Source organism: Chiroxiphia lanceolata, chromosome 27, assembly GCF_009829145.1.
Source record: "Chiroxiphia lanceolata isolate bChiLan1 chromosome 27, bChiLan1.pri, whole genome shotgun sequence".
Taxonomy (NCBI): domain Eukaryota; kingdom Metazoa; phylum Chordata; class Aves; order Passeriformes; family Pipridae; genus Chiroxiphia; species Chiroxiphia lanceolata.
In genome coordinates, this window is record NC_045663.1 from 2926351 (window position 1) to 2944112 (window position 17762).

Genomic DNA, 17762 nt, shown 5'->3' on the forward strand with positions numbered 1-17762 from the left:
CCCCCGCCATGGGCAGGGACATCTTCCACTAGACCAGGTTGCTCCAAGCCCTGTCTAGCCTGACCTTGGACATTTCCAGGGATTAGATCACACTTCTGTCCATCCCTAATGACAATCAATCAGCCCAGGGAAGCACACTGTGATGCATTTTCGAGGCGAATCTATAAATCCAATCTCACCCAACTGCAATAAAGAGCTTTTAACTCTCTGCAGACACTGCCAGAAACTGGGGCGAGCTTACAAGCCCCCCAAGTATCATCTGGAAGAAGCAGTAGATAAAAGCTGGTCACAACTCCTCATTCCTCTGATGCTTTTTAATTAACAAAAAGCTCTCTAACTGAGGAATGGTTGTTTTCAAACCTTGTACCTCTGTCCTGAGTCACAAGCAGATCTTTAGGCCCAATTTGCCTTGAGGACTCTGCTAAATCCTTTGCCCAGTTTGCACTGGAGTGAGAGCCACACATTTTCCACATTCCTCCACGAGACAGAGGGAAGTGGGTTTGCAGAAAGGGCAAAGATACTCTTTCCTCTGCAGTCTGAGCACCCTGCCCAGCAGGACATTTGGGGTGTTTTCCTCCTATTTCTATGTTTTATTGCTGCCTTTAACCTGGCAGAATGATCCCCTTCTCCTCAGCAACTCCCAGTGAGGAGGTTGAGTGCCCCAGCCATGGCTGGCCACACAAAACAACACAGAATATGTCAAATGAACAAAACCAAAAGGAACAAACTGGAAAATAAAACATAAATCAGGCTAGTAATTTGAAACAAAAAAAAAATCAGAAAGGAAATCATAATAATAAAATAATACTGATATAAAAAGTGACTCCTTCCAGAACATTCCCAGTCTGTTTACCTACCTTCCACGCTTCAACTGCTAACTTATAAGACTTTCTTACAAGAGAGCAAGAGGAACTGAGCTACGAGGCCAGACCAAGCTCCTGGTGGGTTTCTGCACATGACTGGCTTTTAAAATGCCACTCTGCCCATGACTAGTCCTCCCGAGTCCTCCCCCTGCCAGCAGAACCTCAGCTATTGCAGAAATGGCAATTTTGGACCCCAGTCTGATCTCTTTTGCTAAGCTATCAGCACAGAGAGCAGGGAGCAGGGTGGCACATTCCCACTGACGGATCTCCTTCCCTGTGGCTCTCTCCATCTGCCGGGATTGATGCAGCACCTTACCCAGAACAGAGGTCACTGCTCCTCCCACACCCCAGAACCAACTCAAGTCCATTTCAAGATATGGAGGGAAAGGCTGAGCCCTCTCCCATTGCTGCCAGGATGCCATTCCCTTCTTTTTTTTTCTCCCCAGCAGAGGCTGGTCATATTAAAATCCACCTCTCTTACTCACACCAGCCAAAGCCACCACAGCTGAGAAACCCACTGCAGAGAGGGTCTGACCTGACCTACCCTTCCATCCTGAACCTCATTCTGAAAGCCCCAGTGAGCAGAGCTCAGCTCCAGCTGGCCCTGGGGTCACTGCACCGCAGCTGCTGCGCGTGTCTCGCTCGCTCACTCACCCTCTACTCCAGCACAGGGACCTACTGAGAGGCCCTGAGGTGAAGCCTCCTTTTGGGATGGTTTGCACTTTCTCTGGTCAAAAAGGAGGGGTTGGGGGGGGTGATATGGGAGAAGGCCCAGGTGCCTCCCAGGCCCCCTCCCCGTCACTCTCATCGGCCACAGCACTGGAGGGAAAGAGCTGCCCAGTGCTGGCTGACGCTGGAGACGCGCCCGGGGAGCTCATGGCACCGTGATTCCTTCACAATCCAGCCCAACCTGTGTGACCCTGGAGACGTGGGGACAGCACTGAGACCCGGGGAGCTGCTGTAGGAGGCCAAGAGCCACAGCCCAAACTGGGGGCTGCGAGTTCACATCTGTAACCAGCCCCTTCGCTGGACAGGGAGACGCGGCACGGGCAGGAGCCCCCAGCCAGGAGAGCACCACCTTTGTCTGCTGGCCTGTTTTAACCAGCAGACAGCATTTTGGGATCCCTCCCCACCCTCCCATGGGCTCCAGGACATCTGTGAGTGTGTGCAGAGCCACACACATGTGGGTGAGCCTGCAGCAACAGGGTGGACTGTATTTGTGAATCTGCTTGAGACCAGCCAGTTACTCACCTGAGCTGCATCTTTTACATGCTTTAAAGTTGACTGTCCAAGCCACAAGAATGACCCTTACTGACCTTGTACAATATATCATGTTTTTTAACCCTTTAGGTACCATAGACTTTGGATAAGTTTCATTCACTTCATGTACTGTGAGGAAGGGGGATGGGAAGGAGAGCAGAGCTAATGGGGGGGGGAGGAACATCCTTTCTTAGGCAGGAACAGAGGGGGAGAAAGCCCCATTGTTCCTCTACACCTGCACATGCAGCCTCACAGCACCCACCCTGCCACCCCTGTCTGCTGCCCACGCTTTTCACCCTGAAATTTCCAAGTAGGAAGAGTTGCCAAGGAGCCCTGGGAAGGTCATGGCTAATCAGAAAGGGCAAACCAGCTTCTTCCAGCCATGAGAGTTCTGTTAATTTGTTTTACACTCTACGTCTCTGGTACTTGAAGAGTTAAAACCCAGCTACTTCAAGAAGAAAAAGATACTTTACCTTTAGTTTAATGGATTTTACTTTGGTTATGATGCTCAGGAGGAGCCACCCTGACAGGGAGGTGCGGGGAGGGGGTGCAGTGCAGGGGGCTGCAACATGCGGGGAGGGGGGAGCAGCGAGGGGACTGGGAGGGGGATCTGGCATTCCAGGGACAAGATGCCATCGTGGTGTGACATCACCCAGCAAGGGACAGACAGAGAGAGCAGGGAGCTGGTTCCTCAGGCTGCAGAGCATGCAGGCAGGCAAGCAGAGAGCAGAAGAGAAAAGAAAGAAGAGGCATGGAGAGGGCCAAGGAGGAGCTGAACGGAAAAGGAGCTGCGGAGGGAAGACACAAAAGCCTGTCCCGAGCCAGAAGGTCTGTGAGCCGAAGGATGTCGCCTGGACCAGGGAGAATTGACTCGTTCCTCCAACAGCCAGCCAGGAAAAAATGTTTCACCGTGTTACAGGACACTGACAGCTCCCAGCTGATGTTCTTAAGAGCGTTAAATTAATGGAACTCTCCCTATGAAAGCTGAGCTACAGAGAGAGAAACCCGGCCCTGTTCTGGGCAGGTGCCAAGTTAGAAAAAGCCCCAAAGCCTTCCCCTTTCCCAGATCCCCTTGTCCTCACCCTTTAGGGACAAATTTTCAGCGTCACTAAGCCCTACTGCCATCAGCTCCCACACCCTTCTTCCAGCCTGTTTTATTGAACCAGAAAGAACAAATCCCAGACCCTCTTTTCCTCCCATCCCCACAGATCTCAAGGAGAGAAACCCCTTGGAAAACAGAAGCAGAGTGTAAGTTTAACACTTATTTTTCAGGTCTTTTCAGTTCATTTCCCCCATCCCACAGTGATGCTCCCTCTGACAGTACCACACTGGGATCAGAACCAGCAGATGTGCAGCAGAGTCAGGAAAGGATTTTCCTATGAAACGCAGAGAGAGTATGGAGAAAAAAAAAAGAGAAGGAAAAAAGGGGAAAAACATTTGAAGGAAAGAAGAAAACAAAAATCTTTGAATGGAGTGGAGGCCTGAGAAAGCCCCAGTGAGGAATTCTGTCTGTGCAGAAACAGACTCCCCTTTCTTCCCACTCCTCAGAGGACAGAAAGAGAAGGAGAAGGGGAAAGAGAGAGACAGCAGGATGTGACAATTAAAAAGCCCAGCCCAGAGCCTGCTGCTCCCCCTTGTTAGGGACTCTGAGGGATGGGAGTGGGTGCTCTCCCTCCTCACACTGGTGACCAGAGCCATTTCTGAGTTAGTTCTGCTCCCGGCTACTCCAAACTGCAGCGGAGTGATTTAGTAGAGATGAGAGGAGACAGAAAACACAAAGAACAGCTGCCACAGCCACTCATGCAGTGAAAAAACACCTCATTTAAAAGCAAAGATCTGTGAAAAGCCCAGGTTGAAATATTGCCATCCAGGGTTATTGTCCCCGGGGCAACAGCAAAGGGAGACAATCCATTAAACTAAAACCAGCACGTTTTGGTTGCACACACTCCACCCTGGTATCATCAATATCTCCCCTCCCTGCCTCCACATGACTCCTCTCTCCCACTCTGCCAGAGCCCAAACGGGACCATTCCCAGCACTCACTGGGCCAGCAGATCTTCCTCCCCACAGCTGTGGAGTCGCTCACGGAAAAGAGCACGAGGACTGCTTCCCCAAAGGGTGGTGAAAACGTTGGACTTGGGAATATCACCTCCCTTTCTCCTCTCCCTCTGACTCCCCACCATCTCCCTGCTCCATTGCCTGTGCCCCCCTTCCCGACGGCTGCTGCTGGGGCTGCGTGGGGACAGGCTGGTGGGTCCTGTCCTCCCTGAGCATGCTCAGCACCACGAGCCCCTCGCTGCTCCCACCCCACGTGGATGGTGCTACCTGGCCCCCCCCTCACCCCCCAAAATGCTCCTCGCTCACATCTCAGCTACCTGGACCAGCAAAGCGAGACAGAAGGGAGCAGGTCCCAAAGGGTGTCCCCCCCTCACCCATCCCCGCAGTGAAACCACAGGGCCACCAATGTCCCCCCCCCAGCTCCGTACCCCTGTGCCCACCATCTCTGGCTCCCTGACTGTCGTCCCCTCAGAGAAGGGTGGGAAAAGGAGAGACACCTACTAGACTGCAAGGTGCGCTCTCGGACCTCCGGGGTGAAGGCCCCCAGGCCCAGAGCCGAGCGGGCGGCCAGCCGGAAGACATACTCAGTGTTGGGCTTCAGGCCTTCCACGGTGAAGGAGGTCGTCGGCTCGAAGTTCTTCAGCACCTGAGGTGGGCGAGGCGGGAAGAGAAAAAGAAGTAAAACCAAACAAAAAGGAGCAGAGGTGAACCCTGCCCAGAGACGCCTGCCCTGCTCCCTTCTCGCTGGGAATGGTGGGGCTGGGATGCTCCCCAGCCGCAGCCTTGCCCCTCTCTGGACTCACCTCCTTGCTGTGGTCTCCTTCCTTATAGAGGAGCTCGTACTTCACTATGATCTCCTGGCGTGGAGGGCTCCACGTCAGCACGATGCTTGTCTCGGTCTTGGCATCTGCTCGGAAGTTCATCGGCTGCCCAGGAACTGGCACGGGGAAGGAGAGGATGGGGCCGAGGAGGCAAGATAAGAAACAGGAGAAAACACATTAGCTTGGCTAATTAGAAGGCTCCTGCCCTCTCTTCTTCAAAGCCTGTGTGGGAAGAGCACGTCAGCAGCAAAATGCCACACTGCAGTGTGGGCAGGTCCTGCCTCTAAAGCAGTGGAGTTAAATCCCACTGCAGGACTCCAGCATGTGCAGAGCTGCTGGAGATGAAGTGTCCCACTGGATCATATTCCTCTTTCTCGGCAGTGTGGTACAAGGCCCTTTGCATTAATTCCCAGTATTACACGATTCTGGAAGTAGGAAGCCCTTGAGGATGCAGGGTTTCCTCACCAGCACCCCATGCCATAAGCACTGAAAAGAATGTTGGGTGACAGCCTTTGATAAAACACCTCGTGTTTTGCATGATGTTTTGCTCCTCTTGCAGAAAAGAGTAAAAAAAGGCTCGTTTCCCACTCATCTCTGACAAAGTAGTTTTGGGTACTTCAGGGAGAGTCCAAGTGTTACCACTGCCTGGGTAGTGAGTGGTTTAAGGTCTATTAAAGACATTTAGAGTTATAAAAAGACTTTGGTTGGAAGGGACCTCAAAGATCTTCCAGTGCCACCCCCTGCCATGGGCAGAGACACCTTCCACTAGCCCAGGTTGCTCCAAGCCCCATCCAACCTGGCCTTGGACACTTCCAGGGATGGGGCAGCCACAGCTTCTCTGGGCAACCTGTGCCAGGGCCTCCCCACCCTCACAGCCAAAGAATTTCTTCCCAACATCTAATCTAAACCTCCAAACCCAACCAACACCTCTCCTTCCTGCATCCCAGGGCAGTGACACAGGCGCTCACCTCCCTGCTGCGTCTTAACCTGGATGGGGTCGGAGAGGGGCCCGTCTCCCACGGAGGTGAAGGCCAGGACCCGCACGGTGTAGGTCTCATCCTCCAGCAGGCTGCCCACCGTGGTCAGTAGGCTGTCGTCCACGTTGTGCTTCTGCCAGTTGCTGACGGGCTGGTCGGGCTCCATGGTGTAGTACACGCGGTAGCCACGGATCTGCCCGTTGGGCTCCACCGGCTCCTCCCACTGGATGATCATGGTGGTGCTGCTCAGCATCCGGCCCTGCACGTTCCGGGGGGCACTGGCGGGAGCTTGTTCCCCGGTGCGAGTGACCACCGACTCGCTGGGAGGCCCCTGCCCGATGCTGTTGACTGCAGAGACCCAGATCTCGTACTCGGAGTTGGGGCTGAGCCCCCCGATGCTGTAGCGCGTGGTGGTGATGTCCTCCTTGATCTGGTACGGCCCGTCCTGGCTTTTAGACTTGTATTCAATGACATAGTAGGACACGGGGTCTGGGTTTCCAGAGTCCCAGGTGATGGTGATACTTGTTGCTGTTGTCTCTGTCACCATTGGAGTCCCGGGAGCCTTGGGAAGTGCTGAGAATCAGGAAGAACAGGCATTTAAAAAAAAAACAACCAAACACAAATGCTGAAATGGTGCCTAATTGGGCTGGTTAGGGCTGCGGGAGCCGGAGGCACAGCACCAATCACGGCAGCTCGGGAGAGTGCTGCTGGAATATTATGAACCTAGTTATACACTCTATTATCCTCCTTAAACTGCTCCATCAAAGGGAAGGCGTTCAGCTAAACATCTGGAATCATTAGCTCAGACTTCAGCTGCACATCCGCCGGCTCACATGGCAGGGAAGGGAAGCAGCTTCGCAGGAGCTCCTTCCCAGCACACACTCAGATGTTCCAAATGGCTCTGCCACTGCTGAACCTCCCCCTCTTCAGCAGGAGGCAACGGCACAGTGTGGGCTGAGCTCCTCAGAACAAAACCCCATAAATTCTGGGAGTGCTTCCTCTGAAGCCACAAAGGTGTGTTAATACTCATCTCCCTCTACCTCAGCCAGATAACTCCCCTTGGAGCTTGCTGGGGACTGCACAATGCCCAACAGCTTTAACAGCAAGTGTTAAGTCTTCTCAAGCTTTACCTATTCTCAAGCTTTACGTGTTGTCCTCACTACACTCTTCAGACCCTTTCCAACCTCATCTTACCACAGACTCCCAGACTGGCTTGGGTTGGAAGGGACCTTAAAGACCACCCAGTTCCACCCCCCTGCCATGGGCAGGGACACCTTCCACTAGACCAGGTTGCTCCAAGCCCTGTCCAACCTGGCTTTGAAGCCAGTCTTCTCTAGACTCTCATTTCTCCTTTCATCTTCTGCCTTGGAGAGCTGTAGATGCTCACACGCAGCAACGTAAGAAAGAACAGGATACAAATAAAATGACAAAAGGCAGAAGGTACCAGCAGGGTAAGATTCCCCATCTGAGGAGATGGGAGAGTTGGAAGCAGAAGCAATCTACCCTTCACAGTAGCTTTTTAAATTGAGAGAATAAGACAGGGAAGGAAGGAAACACTCAGGAAAATAAAGAGGACCTGAGTCCAGCCCCAGGCATCCTTCTGCTGGCACGAGAGCCCACTCCCTGTGCAGAAGCTCAGGATGAGTGTCATGCCAAGATTCACTAGTCCCTGCTCATCTCTCCTGTCAGACCTTCCTCAGGCAGATCACTGATACAACACAATCGTTTTTCTTTATCCCTCCCCTTTTCCAGTGTGTTTCTCCTCTCGTCCCCCACCCGCCGCACCCTTTCCCACCCCGTCTCTCCCAGATCCCTCGTGGGCAACACCAGCACTCGGAGCAGACACCAGCTCACACAGAGCTCTACACTCACCCAACCTCAGGGGCTTCCTGCTTGGGTTTAATACTCCCCTGCTGAGGATAGAATAGATTGAAGATGGCACCCGTGCTCCTCTTGGGAATCACTAGCTGGAAGCCGGGGTTATTCCCCGTCTTGTTGAGGCAACAACGGCCACTAAGATGCTGGAACTAAGCTCTACTGCAAGGGTTCACATGCCAGAGATCCTCAGGGCCTTGGCTGAATCTCTAACCTTGGAACAGGATGGCATGCAGGCTCCAAGCCATCCAAGGCTCCTTGCAAAGTGCCCAGCCAGCCTCATATGCCAGGACAGACACAAGCATGCAGGGATTGGAGCCATACTTCTCTTCATAACAAACATCTCAGGTGTCCTAAAGCAAGGGAAGGTCTCAAGCCACCAGCTTCCCCTTCACTGTGGGTTTCCTTGTGTGTGGGATCCCTGAGGACACATGCACAGATGGCAGCACACGGCACTGGGGGTGCCCAAGTCTGTGTCCCTGCCCATGGCCATGAGCCTCCACATGTACACACAGGCTGGTAGCAAAACACGGACTTACACACGTGCAGCCAGGCACCCACATGTCCACGATGCAGCCACGGTGTCCCTCTCCATCTCCCACACCTTGGACATGCAGAACCGTGTCCTTCTCCGTGCAAACACACACCCCCACTCGTGCACAAGCACCTTTGTACATGCAGAACTGTGTCCTTCTCCATGCACACACACACCCACTCGTGCATGAGCACCTGGACATGCAGGACCGTGTCCCTCTCCATGCACACACACACCTGGCCATGCAGGACCGTGTCCCTCTCCATGCACACACACATCTGGACATGCAGGACCGTGTCCCTCTCCATGCACACACACACCTGGCCATGCAGGACCGTGTCCCTCTCCATGCACACACCCACTCGTGCACGAGCAGCTGGCCATGCAGGACTGTGCCCCCACACTCCTCACGTGCAGTGCCAGGCTCTCCCCGTGCAGACGTACGACAACACACGACCCGACATTCCCACTCGTGCCCTGGGTGCCACATCCCACAAACGCTCCCATGCACAGGCACGGCACAGTGCCCGGGTGTGCTGTGCCCACATGCTCACACCCTCTGCCACGTGCCCTGCCCGCGCCCCCCGCCCCGTGCCCGCTCCCCCCGCGTGCAGCCGGGCCCCCCGCGCCCGCTGCGGCCGTGCTCACGCTCCCTTACATTTCACCGTGATCTGGGCAACGGCTTCTATGACTCCCAGACTGGACATGGCCACACACGTGTAGTTGGCGGAGTCCTTGACGTCCGTGAGCTCCAGGACATTCCTGCCCACGGGCATGTCATCCTCGGGCGTCAGGTCCTCCGCTCCCTGCATCCACTTGACGTAGGGCATGGGCGAACCCACGGCCACGCACGTGATGTTGACGTTGCCCCCGGGCATGATTTCATGGCTGACAGGTAAGATGGAGAAGCGAGGGGCCACACGGCGAACTGTGGACGAGACGCACAGAGTTAACAAAAAAAAAAAAACCAACCGAAAAAGCAAAATAAAGTAAAAAAAACCAAAACAAAAACAACAAACCAAAACAACGCAAAAAAAAAACAAACAAAAAAAATAAAAAGAGAGAAAGAAAGGAAAGAAAAAGAAGGGAGAAAAAAGAAAAAAGAGCAAAAGGTAATTTAAATACAGATGGGGTTTGTCATCGTTTATTTTCTTCCTTCATTAAAAACGAAACGAAAAAACGAAGAAATGAAAAAATCGAAAACCGAAAACCGAAAAAAGAAACTAAACTCCAAATAAATTTGTACTTCACAAACAATATATAGAATATAGACATAAAAGCGATATTTCATAGCAACAGGGTTCCATTGATCAAGATTAGACCCATCACAGCACAGATAAATACACAAAAATTTATTAGCAATTTCTCATCTTTACTGGCAAGAGCTGGCATGGCGAGCGTCCAAAAATCTCCTCCGTGGCCGCTGGGGCCCCCAGCTCCCCGCTCCACACCCCGGGAACCTGCTCCTCCCCTTTCCCAGTGGAGTCTGACCCCGGATCACCTTCTCCCAAAGGGAACAGCCCGTCCACCACCACGGCCCAGCGTGGTCCAGGTGCCCCCTCTGTCTCCAGAGAGGGGCCCTCTCCCACCCAGGGGTGCTGCAGAGGTGGGGTGGGGGCGAGGAGAAGGTTGGGATGGAGATGGAAACTTCTCAACGTTTTGCTTGTTGGACCCAGAGAATCCAACAAAGAGAGAAGTGTCACATCCCCAAATTCCAGACACGCCACTCGAGAAGTAAAAGGCAAAATGGTAAACAAGGGAGGAGAGGGAGTCCCCGGAGCGGGACAGAATTTAGTTGGTGCCTGCGTGTGAGAAGCGTCCAGGGGAACACAGTCCCCCTGGAGCGAGAGAGAGTGTGGAAAAGATGAGAAACTCTAATGAAATTTTTGTGGTTTTCGGGTATAGAAACCCTAACGAAGCCTCTTTAAGATCTGACACGGTTCCATCGATAGATGCAGCTCTCAGAGTCACAAACATCATGCAAAATAGGTAAAAAAGAGAGACAGAGAGAGAGAGAGAGAGAGAGAAAGAGAGAAGGAGAGAGGAAAATGCAGAGAAATATAATTTCTGGGCGGCTAGCAAATGCCCACATGGATACTGGATAGAGAGTGAGCGACAGAGAAAGGAAGGAAGACCAGAAGGAGAACAAGAGGGGAAGGGAGAAGGAAGAGAGAGAGAGAGAGAGGGAGGGGAAGGGGGAAACCCACTTTAATGCTGCATACTTTTTCTAGCTGATGTGACCCAATGTGGTGGCTCACATTGTCACATCTCAGCCCTGGCGGAATAATAAATAGAATAGAATTAATAAGAAAAACAAGGTAATGAAACTTTTAACGTTGAGAAAACAGTGACATGTTCTGTGCATCTCCTTAGCAGAGAGGTGGATGCAGCTTCCAGACCTTACACAGGAAGAACATGGACGCAAAGGGGGAGGCTGTGGTTTCCTTGGCTCCATTTTCTGAACGACCCGGGCTGGCTGGAGGAACTGTGGGGGGGGCCCTTTCCTTAGGGGGAAAAGTAGGAGAATGGACAAAGGAGAACGTGTGTGGATCAGAGAGGCCCTAGGGAGGGAGCTGAGGGCAGGGTCTCATCCCACAGGCAAAGACAAAAGGATATGGACCCGGGAAAAATGCAGGAACAGCAGCAGCCGGAGGGGAGTGGGAGTGCAGGATTCCTCCAGCTCCAGGGACAGCCATGCAGGACCTCCCTCAGGCAGGGTGGGCGAGGGGGCAGGAGAGTTTGGAGTGCTGGGGGCCTGAAAACCACCTGTCCCTGCTGTCCTATTCCCAGGTAACTTCAGAACAACCTCTCTAGTGCTCAGTGCCTCATGCAAAAGCAAAGCCAAGGACAGCAGAGCTGAGCCTGCCCTCGCCCCTCCCAAGTCCCAGTGCCTTCAGATGTCCCCTGGAACTGATGTCTTGGGGTTTTCTAGTATTTATCTTACTTCCCTGGCTGCCACTCAGCTTTATGGATCTTTTCCAATGGGAAGGGTGCTGCCAGGAGAGCTAGTGGCTGTTTGCCATTTAGTTGGGCTTTGGTAAACAAAAGACAACTACAGCCCTTGCATTGTCCTGTAAGGTGACAAGGGACATCTTCACACAAAGTCTGGTCTCCACATCGGGCTGTCAGACTCTTTTCTGCAGGTACCAGTAGCCAGGAACCAGTACTGGGAGGCAAGGAAGAGAAGACTTCCAGGTTTGTGGCACTAGAAGCTCAGGAATGGCAGAGGAGAATTCCTGCATGCATGGATTTGCAGGGATAATGGGTGGCATGCCCTCAGCTGGGGAAAGAATTAGAATGTGGAGGGAGAGACTGCAAACTCACCTGGCCACTGACACTAGAAGGTGACTTTCTACCTGGAGAAAGGTGTAAGGAGGGTTTTTTACCACCTCAGGGACCAGCACTGGCTCAAAGGATCAGGCAACATGCTCTTTCCTCCCTCCTGTGACTGCAGAGGCCTTTCAGCCCTAAAAATGAGGATATATCCCTGTTTCCTACTCCATCCTTCTTCCCACTGCTTCTGGAGGTACCACAATTCAGAAAATGGAGCCAGGTGAAAACCACACCTGTCACAGTCTGAGACAAGATGGAGAGAACTTGGAGAGAAACAAGTGGGGTCAACATGCAGACAAATCTGGGGTGGGGATGACTCTTTAGAGGAGGGGCTGGCATGTAACCTTCTGGAGAGGGGGAGGCAAGGTGGGAAAGGTGAGGAGGAATGGGGAGACATATCCGGACGAGATCCGGTCAGCAAACAGCATCAACAGCAACAAACAACGGCAGGTGGGATGCAAACACTGAGTTGTCATGGGAACAGAACAAGACAGTTAATTCAAACCGAAGCTAATCGCAAAGAAAGAAAACCGAAACCGAAAGAGAAAGGAAAAAAAAAACCAACAAACAAAAACAAACAAAGAAAAGAAAAGAAAAAGGAAGAACAAACCAGAATTTAATAACTGAAAAGCATTATCTGATGTAGGGCGGAGTGCTGAGAATCGGAGTCTGAAGGGAGCAGACTGTTCCTGGCTGTGGTTTTGGGCAGGGAAGAAGAGATCCACTCACAAAACACAAGTTCCCAAAGAAATGCAGAGCAAACTCTCCCCTCCTCCTCACAGCTCCCAGGGGTGCAGGTCAGCTCCGTGGGGTCACAGGGCACTTTGGGGCTGGTTTAATTTGGATTAGGGCTCAGGTGAGCCCAAAACAGGCAGCAGCACTTCCCTGGTGCATCCTGGTTTAAAAAAAGCTACACATTCCTGTGTGTGCACAAGTCTACCAACATCCACACACCGGTCTAGGATGGGAAAATAACTCCAATTAAATGCTGGAGACCTCAGAGAGTGCCTGGATACATCCCTGCCACAGCTCAGGGCTGTGACAACCACAGTAGTTACAGGGTTCATCCCTGGCTACCCACCACCATGCCCCTGTTTATTTTAATTGCTGCACCACTCAGATTTGGCTGGTGACATGGAATTTGTCAAGGTGAGAATCTCTGGGTCAGCCTTTAGGACAAGGCCCAGGAGGAAGAGAGCAGTGGTGGGAAGGAAGCTGGAAGTGCAGCTAGAGGTGGAATCAAGACCAATTTCAGCTCTGGGTCCTGCTGGGTGTCACACACAGCAGCTGAAAGAGGGAAAATTTACAGGCAAAAAAACGTGGTGAAAGAGATTCCTTTCCATTTTGCTTTCCAACACTTTCAAAGGACCGGGAAGAAAAGAACTGCCCTCTCTGGAAATGAAACACTGGGATAGGGCAGTGGCCTTGCTTCACAGACACTTCTCTAACACTTCTCCCAGTTCCTGGTACAAGAAGCACCTTCCCTGAGTTCCAGGGATGTTTTGGTTTCCAGGACAGCTTTGTCAGACCTGGGTTACGAAGCCGACCTCGCATGCGGACACGGACGTTCATGCTCCATGTGCAGCAGCTCCCGACGGACACACACACAAGCAGGCACACACAAACAGACATTTTCCATGGCCAAAAAACTCCCAGGAGCTTTTTTCAAACAAGGATACAGTTTGTTACTGATAGAACCAGATTTCAAGACAGGAGCTGGACGTTTGGGATGCAAGTTGAATTATCTCGATGCAGAGAAGCCATCTCTGAGGCACAGGGAGATTTCTGAAGTGCAGTTAGTTATGAGTCTGTTTAATTGGCTGTTGGATAAGCATTTCACACTGCAAATCTGCACCCCAAATCGGGCTTTTTTAAGAAACAGAACAGATCCATAACTTTTCACACCCTTGGAAAGCCAATTGGTTTTGTTGCTGCTCACGGAGGCAGAGGTTAACCCAGTTTGTGTTGTGTGAGTGGCATTTTTGGCTTTTTTGGTCCCAATCAGCATGGCTAAGGTTCCCCACCACCACCACTCTGTTAAAGAAGAGGTCCACAAGGTGAGAGGTGTTTTTGCAAGGGACAGATTTACAGACCTGGTCGGAAGAGACACTGTGAGATCCAGGGTTGACATTTGCAACACCAGAATCCATCCTTAAAATGCGTTCCCAGGACGCTGCTAAGTGAGAGAAATCTGAGGACCAACCAACCAGTTTGTGCTGAGGAAATCCATCAGTTGCACTTTTTAAGCCCCTTCCAGATTCCCTCAGGGAGAAGCAATGTTGGAGGAGGAGCGAGGTGGGGAAAAGGAGAAACGTTCTGGACAAGAACCCGTCACTTCAAACCCCGATTCACACTAAACCAACTCAAAGTGAAAACACGTTCTCATACCTTAAAGAAGAAATTAATTGGGAAAAGGAAACGAAAGAAAGTGAAGTGACTGGTTGAAAGCACCAAACAAAACCAAATGGTATTGAACATTTTGACACTCAGCAAGCTGCTGCTCCAAATGAGGTGAGAAGGCGGACATTATTGGCCATTTTGGTGAGACAGGAGTCATTCCGTCTTGCTCCAAAATGAGGAGGGGGTAGGGAAAGGGTGCCAAAATAATGTGCAGCCTCTACATTATTAGTGAAGCTTAGATTACACCTGTCCTCCCCTCCCAAAAGGTGGTGTGTCCCTGCCCCTGCGTGTCCGTGCAGCCGCCTCTGCCTCCTCCTCCCTCTCCCATTCCAATTCCAGGTTCGTTCCTCTGGGGCCAAACGCTGTTGGGTTTGGATTTCCGACCTCCGTCCCTCCACAGGACGAGATACTTCCCTCCTCATGCCCATCTCCTTCCTCATTTCCTTCACGGTAAATAAAAATAAATGAGTAAACAGGTAGATAAATAAAGAATGAGCCCAAGGCTTGGATTTGGTCTGGAGGAAATCCATTACCTTCCCAATAATTGTTACTTTTCACTTAAAAAACCACATTAGCTGAGTGACAGGCTGGCTGAACATCTCTGGTCTTTTTCAAGTCTTTTTTTTTTTTTTTCCTGTTGCTTTTTACAGGATTAAACAGAAAAATCATCGAAATCCAATTGTTTTTCAAGCAGCTCTGCAATTTTAAACACAGACTCGACTATTTTAGTTTTTGTTATTTTAATTTGACAAGGTGTAATCTAATTTTTTCCCCTAAAACAAAGAGAACAGCGATGCAAAAGGTGTAAGAGACACAGGCAGGCAGAGATTTCGAGATCAGTACAGCACAGTGTTCCTGCAAAGTGCCCTCTATAGAGAGATAGTCATGTATATACATAGATATATACACAGTTTTGAATTTTTTTGGTTGGGTTTTTTTTTTGGGGGGGTGGCTTTTTGTATCCATTTCCATTTCCTGATACCCTTGAGAAATCCTTCTGCAGAAACACAGTGAAGTTTTTGTTTGCTTTGTTTGGTTTGGAACTAGAATTTCAGAGCTGAGGACACCCCAAACACGGACAGGGCGCTCCCCCACCCATGGAAATGCTAAAATAACCCTGAAAAACTATCCCAGAACTCTCCATCCCTAAATTCCAGTACCTGGAAACTGGGCACTGCAGAGGCAGCTGTACAACCCAGTGGTGGGTCTGCCTCCCTCCTTTTCCATTCAAGAATTTATCAATCTAGTCTAAAAAGGTCTTTAAATTCCTACAGTTTAAAATACCAATGACTGTTTTGCCCTCATGGCTATTTGTTAAATCTCTAGTGCAAGTGGAATTATTTCCTTCAACCTCTAAATGGCATTGAAAGGGAATAGCTCAGCACTGGTTCCACTTGGAACCAAGCAGCAGCTCTGGTTTGATGGTCAAATTACACATGAGTCAAACTTAACCCAGGCTAGAGGCTAAATTATTGCTTAAATTAGTCACACTTTAATCTATTTTGAAGTTTATTTTCTGAGGTGCTCAGCACACCATTCCTGCATTTTCTATGGGTTTTATTTCGTTTGATTTCTACTTGTTCTGCTCCTACGTGTTTAGCCCTGGCCTGATTTCATCTTTGGCCTCTCAGTGAGTTGAGGTTTTCCTGAGAGCCTTGAGAATAACTGGGAATGTTCTCAGCATGCCCTGGACTGCAGAACCTGACTCGGGGTGACTAAGCACTGAGCTGCCTCTGACAAGCAGCAAAGGCAGGGCCTGAGCAGGCACAGCAGCACTGGGCTGGTTTAAATTCCTGCTGAGCCATTTACAGCTCCCTGGGCTGGAAAAGAGCAGAGCCACAAGAAGCTCGAGTGGAGAGGAAAAAAGGATTATCCCTGCAGCATCCCAACTGCTGCCTTTTGTATCTCCTGACAGGGCCCCGCTGCGTGAAAAAGGGGAAAAATTTTAATTTTGGTAAATTCAACCATGACAACACGTCCTGTACCAGCAGCAGCAGCTCTGCATAGTCAGAGGATGCCAAAGCACAGCCCACATGGCTCATTCCTCCTTCCCTTTGGGATATGGAGGAGCACAGGGACACGTGGTCCTTACACACAGTGCTCCATCCCCAGCCAAGCAGCTGCTTGTTGAGATCAAAACAGAGCAATTGAGGTGGCAGTCATGCTTTCCAAATGAAGAGGAGACCTGCAAATGGCTCTGTTTCCAAAAGGGGGCAAAACATCCGTGGCCACAGGTCCTGGATGAGCAGACCCTTGTCCTCACTGGGGTAACTGAGCTCCACATGTGGGGACTCCCCGAGGCTCAGGCAAAATACCACCAGGTACCACAGAGTGGTTTGGGTTGGAAGGGACCTTAAAGGTCATCCAGTTCCACCTCCCTGCCATGGGCAGGGACACCTTCCACCTGCCCAGGTTGCTCCAAGCCCTGTCCAACCCAGCCTTGGACACTCCCAGGGATGGGGCAGCCACGGCTGTGCAAGGAGAGGCAGGAGCCTCTCAAACACCACCACGGACTGACAGCTCTGGAGTCGCAGGATTTCAAATCCATCCCTTCCTGCAGTCACTATGGGCCACAGGTTTGATGGCATTTGTGTCCCTAGGGATACAGAGAAGCATCTGAGGACTTTTGGAAGCCAGGTGAGTTGTGTGGCTCCCATAAAAACAGCACTCCCACCTGAGGGTGTGCTGACTTGCACTAGAGCTGTGTCCTTCTTTTCACTGCCTACAGGTGAAACCTGGACAACTGGCTCAGCCTAGAAACTTCCATACACCCTAGGCTGGTGGCAGAGTTCACCTCACCTGCTTCTGACCTGCTTTTGTGGGTCTCCAGAAAGACACTTCTGCCTTTGACCTTGGATATTCCCTGTTGGAAAACTCTCTGTTATTTTGGACCATGGCATGATCTGACCTATAATAAAACACAAGGCAAATCCTTATCCATTAATTTCAAGACCATGCCCATGGTTTGAGTTGGAAGGGACCTTAAAGATCATCTTGTTCCAACCCCCTGCCACAGGCAGGGGCACCTTCCACTAGACCAGGTTGCTCAGAGACTGTAACTTTAGCAAAGCACAAGCTCTTCTAGCCAGGTATCAAGTCTCTATTTCCTCACCCAGTGTCATTCCAGCCTATCATGACTACATCCCATTTAGCTTGAGTTTATTGTTGTTGATATTATTATTATTTTTATTGGCTTTTAAGGAAGAATTTAATCTTCAAACCTTCTCAGATCACAAGAGGTTCTACCAGCAGCAGTGCGGTTTGGCCATGTTAGAAATACTTTAGGAAAAAGAAAATAAACAAATAAAAACCAACGGTGTATAAATCCCTTTTTAATTGCACCTAAATCCTGAAACTTAAACTCCTAGTCATGAAGGAAAATCCTGTAATTAGGAGTGATTATCACCTTTTAGTCCTAGGCAGGAGGGAGGTGGGATGGGAAAACCTCATTTCGAACACTATTCCTTTTCTCTTCTTTTTTTTTTTTTTTTTTTTTAAATATAGAACAAGCTTTTTTTCTTCTTCTTTTTTTTTTTTTCTTTAAATAGAGCCTTGGGGCTGGGGGCTGTTTTTTTGGCTATTGTTGGCATCCAAGTCAGAAGAGCCACAGCTGGTCTCTTCCCAAAGACATTCCCAAGAG

The 17762-nt window shown here is 50.7% G+C and overlaps 1 protein-coding gene across 19 annotated transcripts in view; it reads right to left on the reverse strand.

Annotated features, from left to right (window-relative positions):
- Positions 1-17762, reverse strand: part of PTPRS (protein tyrosine phosphatase receptor type S) — a 166761-nt gene that overhangs the window by 41852 nt on the left and 107147 nt on the right. For 18 of the 19 annotated variants that reach the window (XM_032712221.1, XM_032712214.1, XM_032712213.1 and 15 more), the window contains 4 exons: positions 9048-9317; positions 5971-6552; positions 4985-5118; positions 4683-4827 (listed from right to left, as the gene is read on the reverse strand). In XM_032712221.1, the coding sequence (XP_032568112.1) occupies positions 4683-4827; positions 4985-5118; positions 5971-6552; positions 9048-9317 (1131 nt within the window). Of the gene's footprint in view, positions 1-4682; positions 4828-4984; positions 5119-5970; positions 6553-9047; positions 9318-10611; positions 17594-17762 lie in introns of those variants that run through there. The other variant, XM_032712215.1, reaches the window with a different exon arrangement.